Source organism: Hyla sarda, unplaced genomic scaffold (genome assembly GCF_029499605.1).
Source record: "Hyla sarda isolate aHylSar1 unplaced genomic scaffold, aHylSar1.hap1 scaffold_380, whole genome shotgun sequence".
NCBI classification, from domain to species: Eukaryota; Metazoa; Chordata; class Amphibia; order Anura; family Hylidae; genus Hyla; species Hyla sarda.
Window position 1 is genome coordinate 33,736 of NW_026610400.1, and position 17,721 is coordinate 51,456.

Genomic DNA, 17,721 nt, shown 5'->3' on the forward strand with positions numbered 1-17,721 from the left:
GTCGCCCACCTGGAAGCTCGTATTAGAGATCTAGAGGAGCAAAATGCAACATTGAGGGCGATTGACAATCTTACAGAGCAAGCAGTTAGTGGGGTAGAAATGGAGGTTGGAGAAACTAGCCAGGAGGCCCAAGTAGGGTTAATGTAGTTAGAGGGACTGGAAAGGGGGCAAGGAAAAGGAAGGTCACTTCTGCTTCTGATCTCCCAAGTAAAATTGCCAAGTTGGACGATGATGCGAGGGCCTCAGTATCAGAGATGGCAACCCTAGTGGATACTGGTCTCCCTAACAGCCGGGGGAACAGCTCAACTAGTAGTGTGGGGGATGGTAACGCAGGTAGGCCAAGACAGTTAGTTGTGGTAGGGGATTCTATAATCAGGAAGACGGATAGAATAATTTGTCGCCAAGACCACCTCAACCGAATGGTTTGCTGTCTCCCTGGTGCCAGGGTTCGGCATGTGGTGGAAAGGGTGGACAAATTACTAGGGGGGGGCTGGGGATGACCCAGCTGTCGTGGTCCATGTGGGAACCAACGACAGAATACATGGTAGGTGGAGGTCCTTGAAGAATAATTACAAGGAACTAGGTGCCAAGCTGAAGGGAAGGACCTCTAAGGTTGTGTTCTCTGGAATACTTCCTGTGCCATGCGCATCGCAGGAAAGACAGCGGGAGCTTAGGGAGTTAACTGCATGGCTTCAGTCGTGGTGTGAGGGGGAAGGGTTTGGGTTTTTAGAGCACTGGGCTGACTTTTCATTGGGGTACAAACTCTATTCTACGGATAATTTGCACCTGAATGGAAGGGGGTCCACTGTGCTGGGGAAGAGAATCCTGGAAGGGGGGGGCAGAGTATTTAAACTAGGTGAGTGGGGGGAGGATAATAAAGCAAAGAAAGCAGACAGTGGGATGGATAGGTTAGAGAGGGGTCAGGACATAATGGTGGGGGGAGGAGTCCTGTGGGGGGAGGGTAAGAGCAGTGGATAAGGAGATCCATGGGTTACAAACCAGCCGTAAAAATAAATGTAGCCCGAAAAATTGTAATCCCAATAATTCAAAAAATTCCATTAGCCCCAATAACTCAATAACTACAATAAGCCCCATTAACTCAAAAAATACCGTTAGCCCCAATAACTGAAATAACAACGTTAGACGCAATAACGCAAAAAATCCCATTAGCCCCAATAACTTAACAAATAACTTAACAAATAATAACATTAACCCCAATAACTCTGAAAATCCCATTAGTGAGACTATATGTGTAAAACTTAATGGAAATGTAAAGTGAATGTTCACAAATGCCAGAAGCCTAGCAAATAAAATGGGGGAGCTGGAGGCCTTGATACTGGAGGAACATATTGATATAGTTGGGGTCACTGAGACATGGCTGGTGATATAGTTGGGGTCACTGAGACATGGCTGGTGATATAGTTGGGGTCACTGAGACATGGCTGGTGATATAGTTGGGGTCACTGAGACATGGCTGGTGATATAGTTGGGGTCACTGAGACATGGCTGGTGATATAGTTGGGGTCACTGAGACATGGCTGGTGATATAGTTGGGGTCACTGAGACATGGCTGGTGATATAGTTGGGGTCACTGAGACATGGCTGGACTCCTCACATGACTGGGCTGTCAATCTGCAGGGGTTTACATTGTTTCGCCAGGATAGAATGAACAGAAAAGGTGGTGGAGTCTGTCTGTATGTAAGAAGTGGTATGAAAGTCAGTGTGAACGATGCCATAGTGTGTGATGATTCTGAGGAGGTGGAATCACTGTGAGTAGAATTACAAAAGGAGGGAAATACTGAAAAAATAATATTTGGTGTAATCTACAGACCCCCTAATATCACTGAAGAGATAGAAGGTCGGCTGTATAAACAAATAGAGAGGGCCGCCCGGGCAGGTACAGTGGTAATAATGGGAGATTTTAACTATCCAGATATAGATTGGGGTCCGGGGTTGGCTAAAACTACAAAGGGGAGAAAATTCCTAAATTTATTGCAGGATAATTTTATGGGCCAGTTTGTGGAGGACCCAACAAGAAGTGATGCCTTGTGGGATCTGATCATTTCCAACAACGCAGAGCTGGTTGGTAATGTAACTGTGCGGGAAAACCTTGGGAATAGCGACCACAATATAGTTACTTTTGACTTAAAATGTAGAAAACAAAGACAGACGGGGAAAGCAAAAACATATAACTTTAAAAAGGCAAATTTCCCTGGGCTGAGGGCTGCACTACAGGACATAGACTGGGGGAGGGGTTCTCAAATACTGATACAGAAGGGAAATGGGACATCTTTATATCAACTCTAAATAACTATACAGCTAAATATATACCAAAGGGGAACAAATATAAATGACTAAAACTAAATCCTACATGGCTGACAAATGAGGTTAAAAGAGCAATAAACAACAAAAAAATTCAAATCTGATGGGTCAGCGATAACATTTAAACAGTACAAGGAGCTTAATAAAATCTGTAAAAATGTAATAAAAACAGCAAAAATTCAAAATGAGAGACAGGTGGCCAAAGAAAGCAAAACTAATCCTAAATATTCTTTTAGATATATAAATGCAAAAAACCCAAGGACAGAGCATGTAGGACCCCTTAATAATGATAATGGGGAGGTTGTCACGGGCGATCAAGAGAAGGCGGAGCTACTGAATGGGTTCTTTAGTTCTGTATACACTATGGAAAAAGGAGCTGACATTGGCCAGGTCAGTGCTGGTAACGCATCATGTACAGGTCAGTGCTGGTAACACATCATGTACAGGTCAGTGCTGGTAACACATCGTGTACAGGTCAGTGCTGGTAACACATCATGTACAGGTCAGAGCTGGTAACACATCATGTAATGTACTGAACTGGCTTAATGTAGAGATGGTACAAGGTAAGTTAAGTAAAGTATATAGAGGGGGGCTGTGTATATAGAGGGGGGGCTGTGTATATAGAGGGGGGCTGTGTATATAGAGGGGGGGCTGTGTATATAGAGGGGGGGCTGTGGATATAGAGGGGGGCTCTGTATATAGAGGAATGGCTGTGGATATAGTGTTTCTGGATTTACCTAAAGCATTTGATACTGTCCCTCACAGACGTCTGACAGGTAAGTTAAGGTCCTTGGGCTTGGAAACTTTAGTTTGTAACTGGATTGGACACTGGCTCATGGATCGTACCCAGAGAGTGGTGGTCAATGATTCGTACTCTGATTGGTCCCCGGTTATTAGTGGTGACCCCAAGGTTCAGTACTGGGCCCGCTGTTGTTTAATTTATTTATCAATGATATAGAGGATGGTATTAACCGCTCTGTTTCTATCTTTGCAGATGTCACCAAGCTTTGTAGCACGGTACAGTCTATAGAGGATGTGTATATAGAGGGGGGGTACAGTCTATAGAGGAGGTGCATAAGTTACAAGATGACTTGGATAGACTAAGTGTCTGGGCATCCACTTGGCAAATGAGGTTCAATGTGGATAAATGTAAAGTTATGCATCTGGGCACTAATAACCTGCATGCGTCGTATGTCTTAGGGGGGCTGTGTATATAGAGGGGGGGCTGTGTATATAGAGGGGGGCTGTGTATATAGAGGGGGGCTGTGTATATAGAGGGGGGGCTGTGTATATAGAGGGGGGCTGTGTATATAGAGGGGGGGGCTGTGTATATAGAGGGGGGCTGTGTATACTAATAACCTGCAGCGTCGTATGTCTTAGGGGGGATTAAACTGGCAGAGTCACTGGTAGAGAAGGATCTGGGGGACTTGTAGATCACAGACTACAGAATAGCACAATGTCAGGCTGCTGCTTCCAAGGCCGGCAGGATATTGTCATGTATAAAAAGAGGCCTGGACTCCAGGGACAGGGACATAATACTCCCCCTTTATAAAGCATTGGTACAGTCTATAGTGTATAATACTCCCCCTTTATAAAGCATTGGTACAGTCTATAGTGTATAATACTCCCCCTTTATAAAGCATTGGTACAGTCTATAGTGTATAATACTCCCCCTTTATAAAGCATTGGTACAGTCTATAGTGTATAATACTCCCCCTTTATAAAGCATTGGTACAGTCTATAGTGTACAATACTCCCCCTTTATAAAGCATTGGTACAGTCTATAGTGTATAATAGTCCCCCTTTATAAAGCATTGGTACAGTCTATAGTGTATAATACTCCCCCTTTATAAAGCATTGGTACAGTCTATAGTGTATAATACTCCCCCTTTATAAAGCATTGGTACAGTCTATAGTGTATAATACTCCCCCTTTATAAAGCATTGGTACAGTCTATAGTGTATAATACTCCCCCTTTATAAAGCATTGGTACAGTCTATAGTCTATAATACTCCCCCTTTATAAAGCATTGGTACAGTCTATAGTGTATAATACTCCCCCTTTATAAAGCATTGGTACAGTCTATAGTGTATAATACTCCCCCTTTATAAAGCATTGGTACGGCCTCACCTGGAATATGCTGGTCAGTTTTGGTCGCCTGTTCATAAAAGGGACACTGCGGAGCTGGAAAGGGTGCAGAGACGCGCGACTAAACTAATATGGGGCCTGGAACATCTTAGCTATGAGGAGCGATTAAAGGAGTTACAATTGTTTAGTCTTGAGAAGAGACGTATAAGGGGGGATATGATAAACGTATATAAGTATATAAATGGCCCATACAAAAAATATGGAGAAAAACTGTTCCAGGTTAAACCCCCCCAAAGGACGAGGGGGCACTCCCTCCGTCTGGAGAAGAAAAGGTTTAGTCTAAAGGGGCGACACGCTTTCTTTACCGTGAGGACTGTGAATTTATGGAACGGTCTACCTCAGGAACTGGTCACAGCAGGAACAATTAACAGCTTTAAAACGGGGTTAGATACATTCCTGGAACAAAATAACATTAATGATTATGCAGAATTATAAAACTACATCCCTTTCCCTTATCCCCTTACACCCTTCCCTTCAATTCACTGGTTGGACTTGATGGACGTCTGTCTTTTTTCAACCATACTAACTATGTAACTATATATGTAACTAGTGGAGACCACAGGGGGCAGTATTGTAGAGGTCACAGTTACTAGAGGAGACCACAGGGGGCAGTATTGGAGAGGTCACAGTTACTAGAGGAGACCACAGGGGGCAGTATTGTAGAGGTCACAGTTACTAGAGGAGACCACAGGGGGCAGTATTGTAGAGATCACAGTTACTAGAGGAGACCACAGGGGGCAGTATTGGAGAGGTCAGTTACTAGAGGAGACCACAGGGGGCAGTATTGGAGAGATCACAGTTACTAGAGGAGACCACAGGGGGGAGTATTGTAGAGATCACAGTTACTAGAGGAGACCACAGGGGGCAGTATTGGAGAGATCACAGTTACAAGAGGAGACCACAGGTGGCAGTATTGGAGAGGTCACAGTTACTAGAGTAGACCACAGGGGGCAGTATTGGAGAGGTCACAGTTACTAGTGGAGACCACAGGGGGCTCTGTGTTTGGAATTGTTGGTGGGGGATGTGATCGTTGAGGCTCCATGTTCGATTTATTGGTGGGGGATGTGATCATTGAGGCTTCATGTTTTGGATTGTTGATGGGGGAAGTGATCTTTGAGGCTCCATGTTTGCGATTATTGGTGGGGGATGTGATCATTGAGGCTCCATGTTTGGGATTATTGGTGGGGGATGTGATCGTTGAGGCTCCATGTTTGGGATTATTGGTGGGGGATGTGATTATTGAGGCTTCATGTTTGGGATTGTTCATGGGGGAAGTGATCTTTGAGGCTCTATGTTTGGGATTGTTGGTGGGGGGATGAGATCACTGGAGCTCTATGTTTGGGATTGATGGTGGGGGATGAGATCACTGGGGCTCCATGTTTGGGATTATTGGTGGGGGATGTGATCATTGAGGCTTCATGTTTGGGATTGTTCATGGGGGAAGTGATCTTTGATGCTCTATGTTTGGGATTGTTGGTGGGGGGATGAGATCACTGGGGCTCTATGTTTGGGATTGTTGGTGGGGGATGAGATCACCGGGGCTTCATGTTTGGGATTGATGATGGGGGATGTGATCGTTGTGGTTCTGTGTTTGGGATTGTTGGTGGGGGATGTGATCACTGGGGCTCTATGTTTAGGATTGTTGGTGGGGATGTGATTGTGCAGGCTCTGTGTTTGGAATTGTTGGTGGGGGATGTGGTCACTGGGGCTCTATGTTTGGGATTGTTGGTTGGGATGTGATCATTGAGCTCTGTGTTTGGGATTGTTGGTGAGGATGTGATCGTTGAGGCTCTGTGTTTGGGACTGTTGGTGGGGATGTGATTGCTGAGGCTTCATGTTTGGAATTGGTGGTGGGGATGTGATCACTGGGGCTCTGTGTTTGGGACTGTTGGTGGGGATGTGATTGCTGAGGCTTCATGTTTGGAATTGGCGGTGGGGATGTGATCACTGGGGCTCTGTGTTTGGGACTGTTGGTGGGGATGTGATTGCTGAGGCTTCATGTTTGGAATTGGTGGTGGGGATGTGATCACTGGGGCTCTGTGTTTGGGACTGTTGGTGGGGATGTGATTGCTGAGGCTTCATGTTTGAAATTGGTGGTGGGGATGTGATCACTGGGGCTCTGTGTTTGGGATTGTTGGTGGGGATGTGATTGCTGAGGCTTCATATTTGAAATTGGTGGTGGGGATGTGATCACTGGGGCTCTGTGTTTGGGATTGTTGGTGGGGATGTGATTGCTCAGACTCCATGTATGGAATTGTTGGTGGGGGACGTGATCGTTCAGGCTCCATGTTTGGGATTGTTAGTGGTGGATGTGATTGTTCAGGTTCCATGTATGGGATTGTTGGTGGGGGATGTCATTGCTGTTGCTCCGCATTACCTGTCTATCGGGGGAAGCGCCAGGACCGTGCTCCCATATCCAGGCTCCCGATCCCTCAGTCCCAGTAGCTCTCGCTTAATCTGAACATCACAATAATAATTCAGAACATGGATGGGCGTGACATCATATAAAAGACGCTCCTGAGGCTCCTGGCGTCTTGTTCTCGTGCCTCCCTGTAAAACATACATGGTGCTCATATTGGAGATCAGCACTGGGCGGTCTCTGATTATGTCCTTCTTAAACAATGTTAGAGAAATGGAAGCTTCCCTGGGCTTCATTGTGTACGGATTAGGAGCAGCCCCGGGCTTCATTGTTTAGGGATTAGGAGCAGCCCCGAGCTTCATTGTTTAGGGAGTAGGAGCAGCCCCGAGCTTCATTGTTTAGGGATTAGGAGCAGCCCCGGGCTTCATTGTTTAGGGATTAGGAGCAGCCCCGGGCTTCATTGTTTAGGGATTAGGAGCAGCCCCGGGCTTCATTGTTTAGGGATTAGGAGCAGCCCCGGGCTTCATTGTGTAGGTATTAGGAGCAGCCTCGGGCTTCATTGTGTAGGGATTAGGAGCAGCCCCAGGCTTTGAGTAGAGATTAGGAGCAGCTCGGGGCTTTATTGTGTAGGGATTAGGACACCGACCAAGGCTTTATTGTGTATGGATTAGGACACCAACCCCGGGCTTTATTGTGTAGGGATTAGGAGCAGCCCCAGGCTTTATTGAGTAGAGATTAGGAGCAGCCCCGGGCTTCATTGAGTAGGGATTAGGAGCAGCCCTGGGCTTCACTGTGTGCGGATTAGATGCAGCAATCCTATGCCTGATAGCGGCAAGAAAGCAGCAATCCTATGCTGATAGCAGAGGTAGAAGAGCAGCAATTTTATGGTTGCCAAGGCATATGCTGCTCTCCTGCTATCAGCCATAGGGTTGCTGCACTTCTGCCTCTATCAACCATAGGATCACTACTCTGCCATCAGCTATAGGATTGATGCTCTCATGCCTCTGCTATGGTTGATGGCAGAGGGAGGAGAGTGTCATCCCATGGTTTATGGTAAAGGCAGGAGAACAGCAGTCCTATGGCAAATGGATCCAGTGTATTAGTCTGATGACAGATTTGGAGTCAGAAAGGACAGTTTCCCCTAAGGTGAGGACATATTATGACTCCTACCTCATGGGTGTTGTTGCTCTCCCTGTGACAGAAGAGTGAAATGGATGGACTCATGTCCTTCCTATATTATCATCCTCCCCCGATCAGCATCTCACCTGGCTCCTCTCTGGCGGACATGTTACACTCTTTCCTCCATGTGACCCCCACTTCTCTTTATTTTGAGTGGTCGCTGCCTGAAGATGATCCTGAGGGTAACACAATACACAAAGTTATCCTATATCAAGCCACAACTGCCAGGTCTAGAAAAGTGCAGCACCACCCAGGGGGCCCACACCGACAGAACACAGGGGGCCGCACCAACAGGACAAAGGGGGCCCGCACCGACAGAACACAGCTGAGGCCCTGATTACCACCAAGCGGTCGGTCCAAAGACGTAGCCAGTCTCCGCAGATTGCCCTCAGAGCTTCTCTTTTGTTTTCGGCCTCATCCCAGCTGTCCCAGGAATTGCACTTCTGGACTATAAACCCCCGGGGGTCATGAACCCCAAACTCATGGAGAAGAGTGATGACCTGTTCCCTGCAGATAAAAGAGGGAGACTGCGGCTCAATATTCATAACAAGGATAAATCGAAGACTCTAAAGAGGTACCAAATGGTTTAAAAACTCTATAATCCATATAAAGAAGTAAAGACAGAAGTTAGTGACAGGGACAGAGACATCTGCCGGAACACTCCTCCAAAGCGAACAACAGATACAGGCTCACAGCATAGCCCTGGGTCTCTACACTCACCAGGACTGCATATAGTACCCACTCACAGCTCCAGGGCCCCTCCACCCACCAGGACCACACACACTTCCCACACATAATGCCAGGGCCCCTCCACCCAACAAGCCACACATCCTTCCCACACATAGTGCATGGGCCCCTCCACCCACCAGGACCACACATCCTCCCCACATATAGAGCCAGGGTCAATCCACCCAACAGGACCGCACATCCTCTCCACACAAAGCTCCAGGGCACTTACCAGGACAGCATATTTAACACACACACACAGTTCCAGGGCCCTTCCACCCAACAGGACCACACATCCCCCCAGCAAATAGTGCCAGGGCCACGGCAGCCAACAGGATTCAACATCCTCCCCACAAAAAGCACCAGGGCCCCCAACACTCATCAGGACCGCATATTCTACCCATACACAGCTCAGGGCTCTCCACACAAAGCCCCAGGGCCCTATTACTTACCAGGGCAGCATATTTAACCCACACATAGCTCCAGGGCCCCTCCACTGATCAGGACCACACATCCTCCCCACACAAAGCCAAGAGCTCCTCCCCCACCAGGACTGCATATTCCCCCCCAACCTCCCCTGCCTACCAGGATTGTACATCCTTTCCACACAGAGCCCCAGGGCCCCTCCACCCACCAGGATTCTACATCAACTTCACATACAGCCCCAGAGCCCCTCCACCCACCAGGATTCTACATCCTCCCCACACACAGCCCAGGGCTCTACCAACCACCCGGACCGTACATCCGGCCCACACACAGCCCGGGCTCTACCAACCACCCGGACCGTACATCCGGCCCACACACAGCCCCGGGGCCCCTTCACCGATCGAGATTCTACATCCTCCCCACACAGGATGTCAGCAATAGGGAGAGAATCCTTAAATCCTCTGAATGTGCACAGATATTAACACAAAGATGGTGGAGACTTCCATGGGTTTCTGGAGTTTTTGGGCTTTATACAAGCACTTATGTATCAGGTGATACTGTAAGTGTGGGGGGATAAGAACACCCGAGGATGCACCTACTTGTGCAGGGCCTGGAGCTGCACACACTTCACCAGCAGCTCCACAATCAGCTCCTCACTCCTCCGGGACAGATCGCCCATGAAGCGCAGACAGAGGCAGACAAACTCTGGCTCCTCAGACACCTGGAGAAAGACAATGGTGAGCAATACATGTGGCCATTGAGCGGGCATGTAGGTAAAGGAGAAAGGCTGCTGTTTAGGGTTCAGCTGCAGGGATAGGGTGCATGGTTGTGTGGATAGAACGGTTGGGGTACAGGGTGGAGTTTATAAGATGGTAAAGGTGCAGGGTTAGGACTGTTAGGGTACAGAGTTGGGTGAAAAGGATGGTTAAAGTACAATTATGGGTGCAAGGTTAGGTACAGGGTTGGGTGTATAGGATGGTAAGGGTGCAGGGTTGGGTGGATAGGACTGTTGGGGTACAGGGTTGGGTAGATGGGACAGTTGGCGTACAGGGTATGGTGGATGGGATCGTTTGAGTGCAATGTTGGGTGGAGAGGGCGATTTTAAGGCAAGACAAGACGCTCATATGCTTTTAACTACTTTTACTGAACTCAGCAGCAAATAGATACTGTATGTATTAGAGAAAACATTTTTTATATATTAAGTGCATATAAACGTAGTATCTAGGATGCAACCTAGTGTGATATAGTAGTACAACCAATCAGTCCACAGCTTATGTTATAAAGGTAACCGACATCCAGGTAACTTCCTTCTTTGCTGCTCAGCAGTACTGTTAAGATAAGTATAACTGCTCCTCATATATATACTTCTTATAATAAATCCTTTTATAAGAATTTGCTTTTATTTTCCAGAATATATTTGTATTTCTTATTTAATTTATATTTATTATCGTTTATATTTATTGTCTTATTCTCCATATTTTCCATATTCCCCTCTGTTTTATTTTCCTTTTCCTTACCTTCATATATTCCTATTACAATTCTTATATTTGCACATTTTTTTCCCCTTTTCAGATTTTTCTTTCAATTTCGCCATATTCTTTCAATTACACATTCTTTCCATCTTAAAATTACCTCTTTACTTTCACACTATCTTCATTTCATTGGCACCTCTTAGAGGCAGATGAAGAAATAAAAGAAATAGCAGTAAGGAAACCTCTAGTCACTTACAAAAAAAACCCCAAGACAATAGGATTAAGAAAAAAAGATCAGACGAGTAAAAAAAACACATGGCTGGGAGACTTAATACCGCAAGGTAATTATAGCTCCAGGTATTGTAATTACTGTGAATATATGATAGCAACGAAAAATCTACGAATAGGTCCGATATTTCATACAGTAAAACATTTAATTACCGTACATGTCGATCAAAAAACAATGTCTATGCGACATTCTGCCCATGCAATTTCTTTTATGTGGGAAAAACGAAAAGACAACTCTTCAAACGAATTTGAGAACATTTCTACTCAATACGCACAGGAAAGAATGGTGTCCCTCGTTTATTATCCCACATGAAAGAGAAGCATAATAATAACCTAGAGGTCCTGCGTTTTATTGGGCTTGTAAAAGTAGAAAATATAGCAGGAGAAAGGAAAGACATTCCGCTCCTGAAAAATGAAACAAAATGGATTATACGCACCAATGCAATGGGACCTCAGGGGTTAAATGAGAGGACGGACCTCGCTGTGTGCTTCTGATTTCTAAGAACACCCATCTAATACGTTGGTGATTGGTGAATGTGTCTCACTTACCTGTATATCGGGGAAGCAGTTCCAGTAGGTAGTATGGCCGGATGAAGCCCTATACTTAGTGCGAAACGGAGCTTGTTGCCGCTTGTACCCCCCGCTCCTTCCCTCTCCCCTATGTCTTGATGTGAGTATTTATGCAATAAAGCAAGAAGACGAACATGGTGAGTGGCCGTTTTTTTCTTTTCTTCACATAAATCTATCTTCATTTCACTTACCCGCTTCGTCTCCACATCCTGGATCTTTCCAAAATACTTTAAAGGGGTTATCCAGGAAAATACTTTTCTTTTACACACACACATATATATATATATATATATATATATATATATATATCAACTGGCTCCAGAAAGTTAAACAGATTTGTAAATTACTTCTATTAAAAAATATTAATCCTTTCAGTACTTATGAGCTGCTGAAGTTGACTTGTTCTTTTCTGTCTAAGTGCTCTCTGATGACACGTGTCTCGGGAACTGCCCAGTTTAGAAGCAAATCCCCATAGCAAATCTCTCCTACTCTGTGCAGTTCCCGAGACAAGCAGAGATATCAGCAGAGAGCACTGTTGCCAGACAGAAAACAACAACTCAACTTCAGCAGCTGATAATTATTGAAATGATTAGGATTTTTAAATAGAAGCAATTTACAAATCTGTTTAACTTTCTGGAGCCAGTTGATATAAAAAAAAAGTTTTTTTCCTAGAATACCCCTTTAACTGCGCTCCGCCGTTCACCCGTTTTCTCCTTTTTTTTGCTGCGTCACAGGCGCCATCTTAATTCTCCGAGAGACATCGGTCGTTAAGCTCTCGCGAGAACTCCTGACAGCGAGATGATCTCCTGTCAGGCGTAGGCGGGATTCAGACACTCTCCTCAGAGTATCGGAGCCGGCCGGTCACGCTACTTTGTTGCTCATATCCTTCTACTATTTAGGTTTTTTCCTCACCAAATAAAATGTATTTTCTTTTACAGATGGTCATATACTGCCACCTTGTGGTTTTTACTCATAAGTGACTAATATTCTGTGTAAACTTTATATATTTTATTATAAATTTAAATATATTAATTATTCAATACATTATTTTCTTAAAGTTATTTTATTCAAATTAATTATTTATTAACATTATTTAATTAATTTATTACTTTTATTAGATATTTACCTTAATTAAAATTTTACTCAGGATATATAGACCCAATTTTCTCCCATTACATATTCCCTCATTATATATTACTATGTCTGAGGACAATTATGGAAAGGACAAAGATCCTGCTTCCCAGGATCACTTACAATCCATGGTGGACGCCTCTGTGAATAAGTCTGTCCACTCTGCTGTACAATCAGCAGTATCTATATTATAGGAATCAATCTCAAAGTCTATTTCCATTGCATTACAAAATATCAATCCCCAAGATTCTGGAGTTAGTCAACCCATAACTCCTTTGGACCAAAGAATCTTTTTCTGACCTTGCCAGAGGACTACAAGGTCCAGGCAAAGAGTAAAAAGTGCCATATTTCTTGTGGCCATTATTCCACTAAAATCCCCAAACTTCATTCTGGAGTCCACCAAAATGTTTCTAAACCTCAAACTTCTGTTCCTCAAATTGCAAGTGGTTTTAACCCACCACACGTTATACCCTCTGCCCGAGAGGAGGTCCAATCTTTTAGGGCTAAAAAATCCACATACAGATCAAAGCCTGACTCCTTCAGAGACACTTCCTCCGACGAATCAGTAGATTCGGATATTCAGGATGTGGAGGATATAACCTATGTTTCTGAGGAAAGTGGTGATTACAACAAGGACCCTGTGACACAGGACGACACTAATGTGGATAATTCTGAAGACCCCTTTTTTGACCCTTCCCTGATCTACCATCCTCGTTCTGGGGAATGGCTGCCAGATCCCAAAGTGGCAGAATATATGGCCACATGGGTCAATAAAGGTCTGGACAGATCCTCCAGAAATAAGCTCAAAGCAGAATGTCCTCGCCCAACTTTATCCCATAAATTTTCTGCTACAGAACTAGAACCCCTTCTGACAAAATTTCTATTCAGAACAGGGAAATATCCCAAAAAGGGGTTGATAGAAGCTTTAAAGCTTGTCAGGACAAGCTGATGAACCAATTAGGTCCCATCACCAAAATTTTCGATTTAGCTGAGGATGCTTCAAAATCTAATACCCCTGTTGACACCGAGACCCTTAAAAGGTTGGGACCAAAGAACAGTATGCCTTTTTGGCAATGCCAATTCGGCACTTTCTACTGAACGGAAACGTTCTATTTTGATGAAGATTGACCCCCAACTGACAAACCTGGCTTCTACTGAACCTCCCAATCCCACTAAAGGTTTATTGTTTGGGGACAAATTTATTTGTGAAAAATGAATAAATACGTAGGCCTTTTCTCTTCACTGAGCAAGGCATCAAATATCTATGAAAAAGGTATTCTCCCTAAAATTTTTTGGGAAGGCCAGAAGAGGATGGAGCCACTTTCCGGCCGGGCAACCCAACCTAGACCACAATATAGAGGCTCCTATCCTCCTTCACAACCCCAATTTGCTGGACCCTCCTCCATTCCCCCACCTTTCTTCCCATACAGGGGCAGACCGTGGCGCTCCGGAGGCCAAAGAGGGTACCCACGTTCCAGACCACCTACAGGTAAGTCCAACCATATATTCTTCCCTTCCCCTTATCCCCTTACACCCTTCACTTCAATTCCCTGGTTGGACTTGATGGACGTATGTCTTTTTTCAACCATACTAACTATGTAACTATACTATCCCTTTGGGAGGAAGACTCCGACATTTTTCAAATACGATTACATCTGACTCATGGATTTAAAACACTGTCATGGGTTATCAAATAGAATTTGTTGCTCCTCCCATCTAATTTTCTCTTCCTCCTCCCATTAAATTTTCCGTCGGACAAGAATCTTATAGATCTAGAAGTAAAAGAATTTCTTTCAAAGAAGGCAATTGTCCCTGTACCCATAAGTATCTTTTGATGATGGTAAGGCCTAGAGAACTATTAATCTTTACCGTTCTGCAATTTCGTCGAAACATTTTCCTATCGATTCTATACCCATCGGCAAACACCCTTTAGTTTGTCAATTACTCAAAGGCATTCGCTTCAGACGTCCTCCTTTGCCCAGATATTCTTCAACTTGGGATGTCAATCTTATCCTGAATATGTTCACCTCTTGGGATGACAATGACTCATTGTCTCTAAAACTTCTCTCTTTCAAACTCACAGTTCTCCTCTGTCTCATTTCAATTAAATGAGTTTCTGACGTCAGATCTCTGGATATTTCCCACAGGCAATTTACTCCTCAAGGAGTTCTATTCTCTATCTTCTGTCGTACCAAGACTAATCTCCATTCGTTATTTATCCCTCTTTTCCTTATCATAATAAACTATGTGTAGTTCGCTGTCTTCGTGCGTATGAATCTAGAACCGAATCCATTAGGCTTTCATCTTCTTCCCAACTGCTTATTTCATTCTGCAAACCTCATGCTCCTGTTTCTTCACCCACTCTCGCTAGATGGGTTAGACAAGCCATGGCTATGGCTGGTATTGATATCTCCAAATTTGGCGCTCACTCTACCAGAGGAGCCGTATCTTCCAAACTCTTCCAATCCGGCACTTCTCTCTCTGACCTATTGAAAGCTGCCAATTGGTCCTCTGATTCTACTTTTAAAACTTTTTATTTCAAACCTGAATCCCATGTTCCTATGGTTCTGTTATAAATTCACTTTTATGTGTATTTTACTTTATTTTATGTTATTTATATATGCCTAGCTTCAACTAGCATAGTAGGAGCGTCTTGTCTTGCCTTAAAATTGGGAATTTTCCTATCCTTGGTGACAGAAAATTTAGATTTTAATAAAGACAAGATGCGGGTATTATCCCCCCTCTGTTTTCTGAACCCATCCCTATAATTTTCTATTTTCTTTGTTCCAACAGCTCAACAGCTGAACGATTCCATAGTGTGTGATGATTCTGAGGATGTGGAATCACTGTGGGTAGAATTACAAAAGGAGGGAAATACTGAAAAAATATTTGGTGTAATCTACAGACCCCCTAATATCACTGAAGAGATAGAAGGTCGGCTGTATAAACAAATAGAGAGGGCCGCCCGGGCAGGTACAGTGGTAATAATGGGAGATTTTAACTATCCAGATATAGATTGGGGCCGGGGGCTGGCTAAAACTACAAAGGGGAGAAAATTCCTAAATTTATTGCAGGATAATTTTATGGGCCAGTTTGTGGAGGACCCAATAAGAAGTGATGCCTTGTGGGATCTGATCATTTTCAACAACGCAGAGCTGGTTGGTAATGTAACTGTGAGGGAAAACCTTGGGAATAGCGACCACAATATAGTTACTTTTCAGTTAAAATGTAGAAAACAAAGACAGGCGGGGAAAGCAAAAACATATAACTTTAAAAAGGCATATTTCCCTGGGCTGAGATCTGCACTACAGGACATAGACTGGGGGGAGGGGTTCTCAAATACTGATACAGAAGGGAAATGGGACATCTTTATATCAACTCTAAATAACTATACAGCTAAATATATACCAAAGGGGAACAAATATAAACCATTAAAACTAAATCCTACATGGCTGACAAATGATGTTAAAAGAGCAATAAACAACAAAAAAATAGCCTTCAAAAAATTCAAATCTGATGGGTCAGCGATAACATTTAAAGAGTACAAGGAGCTTAATAAAATCTGTAAAAATGTAATAAAAACAGCAAAAATTCAAAATGAGAGACAGGTGGCCAAAGAAAGCAAAACTAATCCTAAATATTTTTTTAGATATATAAATACAAAAAAACCAAGGACAGAGCATGTAGGACCCCTTAATAATGATAATGGGGAGGTTGTCACGGGCGATCAAGAGAAGGCGGAGCTACTGAATGGGTTCTTTAGTTCTGTTTACACTATGGAAAAAGGAGCTGACATTGGACAGGTCAGTGCTGGTAACACATCATGTACAGGTCAGTGCTGGTAACACATCATGTACAGGTCAGTGCTGGTAACACATCATGTACAGGTCAGTGCTGGTAACACATCATGTATAGGTCAGTGCTGGTAACACATCATGTAATGTACTGAACTGGCTTAATGTAGAGATGGTACAAGGTAAGTTAAGTAATATAAATGTAAGCAAATCTCCAGGGCCAGATGGATACACCCAAGAGTTCTTAGAGAGGTAAGTTCAGTAATATCTGTACCCCTGTTCATGATATTTAGAGATTCTCTGGTGTCTGGTATTGTGCCAAGGGACTGGCGCAAGGCTAATGTGGTACCAATCTTCAAGAAGGGCTTGTCACGATTCGGCTTCCAGGTAGTGGATCCTCTGTGTCAGCGAGGGATTGGCGTGGACCGTGCTAGTGGACCGGTTCTAAGAGGCTACTGGTTTTCACCAGAGCCCGCCGCAAAGCGGGATGGTCTTGCTGCGGCAGTAGCAACCAGGTCGTATCCACTAGCAACGGCTCTACCTCGCTGACTGCTGAGAAGGCGTGGGACAGAAGGACTAGGCAGAGGCAAGGTCAGACGTAGCAGAAGGTCGGGGGCAGGCGGCAAGGTTCGTAGTCAGGATGGGTAGCAGAAGTTCAGGTACACAGGCTTTGGACACACTAAAACGCTTTCACTGGCACAAGGCAACAAGATCCGGCCAGGGAGTGCATGGGAGGAGGTCAGATAAAGGCAGGGAGCAGATGGAAGCCAATTAAGCTAATTGGGCCAGGCACCAATCATTGGTGCACTGGCCCTTTAAGTCTCAGAGAGCTGGCGCGCGCGCGCCCTAGAGAGCGGAGCCGCGCGCGCCAGCACATGACAGCAGGGGACCGGGACGGGTAAGTGACCTGGGATGCGATTCGCGAGCGGGCGCGTCCCGCTGTGCGAATCGCATCCCCAACGGCCATGACAGTGCAGCGCTCCCGGTCAGCGGAACTGACCGGGGCGCTGCAGGGAAAAAGACGCCGTGAGCGCTCCGGGGAGGAGCGGGGACCCGGAGCGCTAGGCGTAACAGTACCCCCCCCCTTAGGTCTCCCCTTTTTTTTGTCCGGTAACTGCCTCCCCTGGAATGAGGACACCGGGAAAGAATGCGGGGCTTCCTCAACGGGAGGCAGTACAGCAGGAGTTGGAATGGGGAGGGAGGGCAGAGGGTGAAGTTTGGCACGGGGCAGGGAGACACAAGGACGGGAGCCATGAGGGGACACAGAGGCTTGCCTGATGGAACTGGGAGGGGGGGAGAGGCACTT

At 45.0% G+C, this 17,721-nt stretch overlaps 1 protein-coding gene across 1 annotated transcript in view; it reads right to left on the reverse strand.

Annotated features, from left to right (window-relative positions):
- WDR97 (WD repeat domain 97) overlaps positions 1-17,721 on the reverse strand; it is a 250,016-nt gene that overhangs the window by 24,053 nt on the left and 208,242 nt on the right. The window contains exons 18-21 of the mRNA XM_056553808.1: positions 9,760-9,881; positions 8,350-8,515; positions 8,095-8,184; positions 6,848-7,020 (exon numbers count right to left, since the gene is read on the reverse strand). Of these exons, the coding sequence (XP_056409783.1) occupies positions 6,848-7,020; positions 8,095-8,184; positions 8,350-8,515; positions 9,760-9,881 (551 nt within the window). The remainder of the gene's footprint in view (positions 1-6,847; positions 7,021-8,094; positions 8,185-8,349; positions 8,516-9,759; positions 9,882-17,721) is intronic.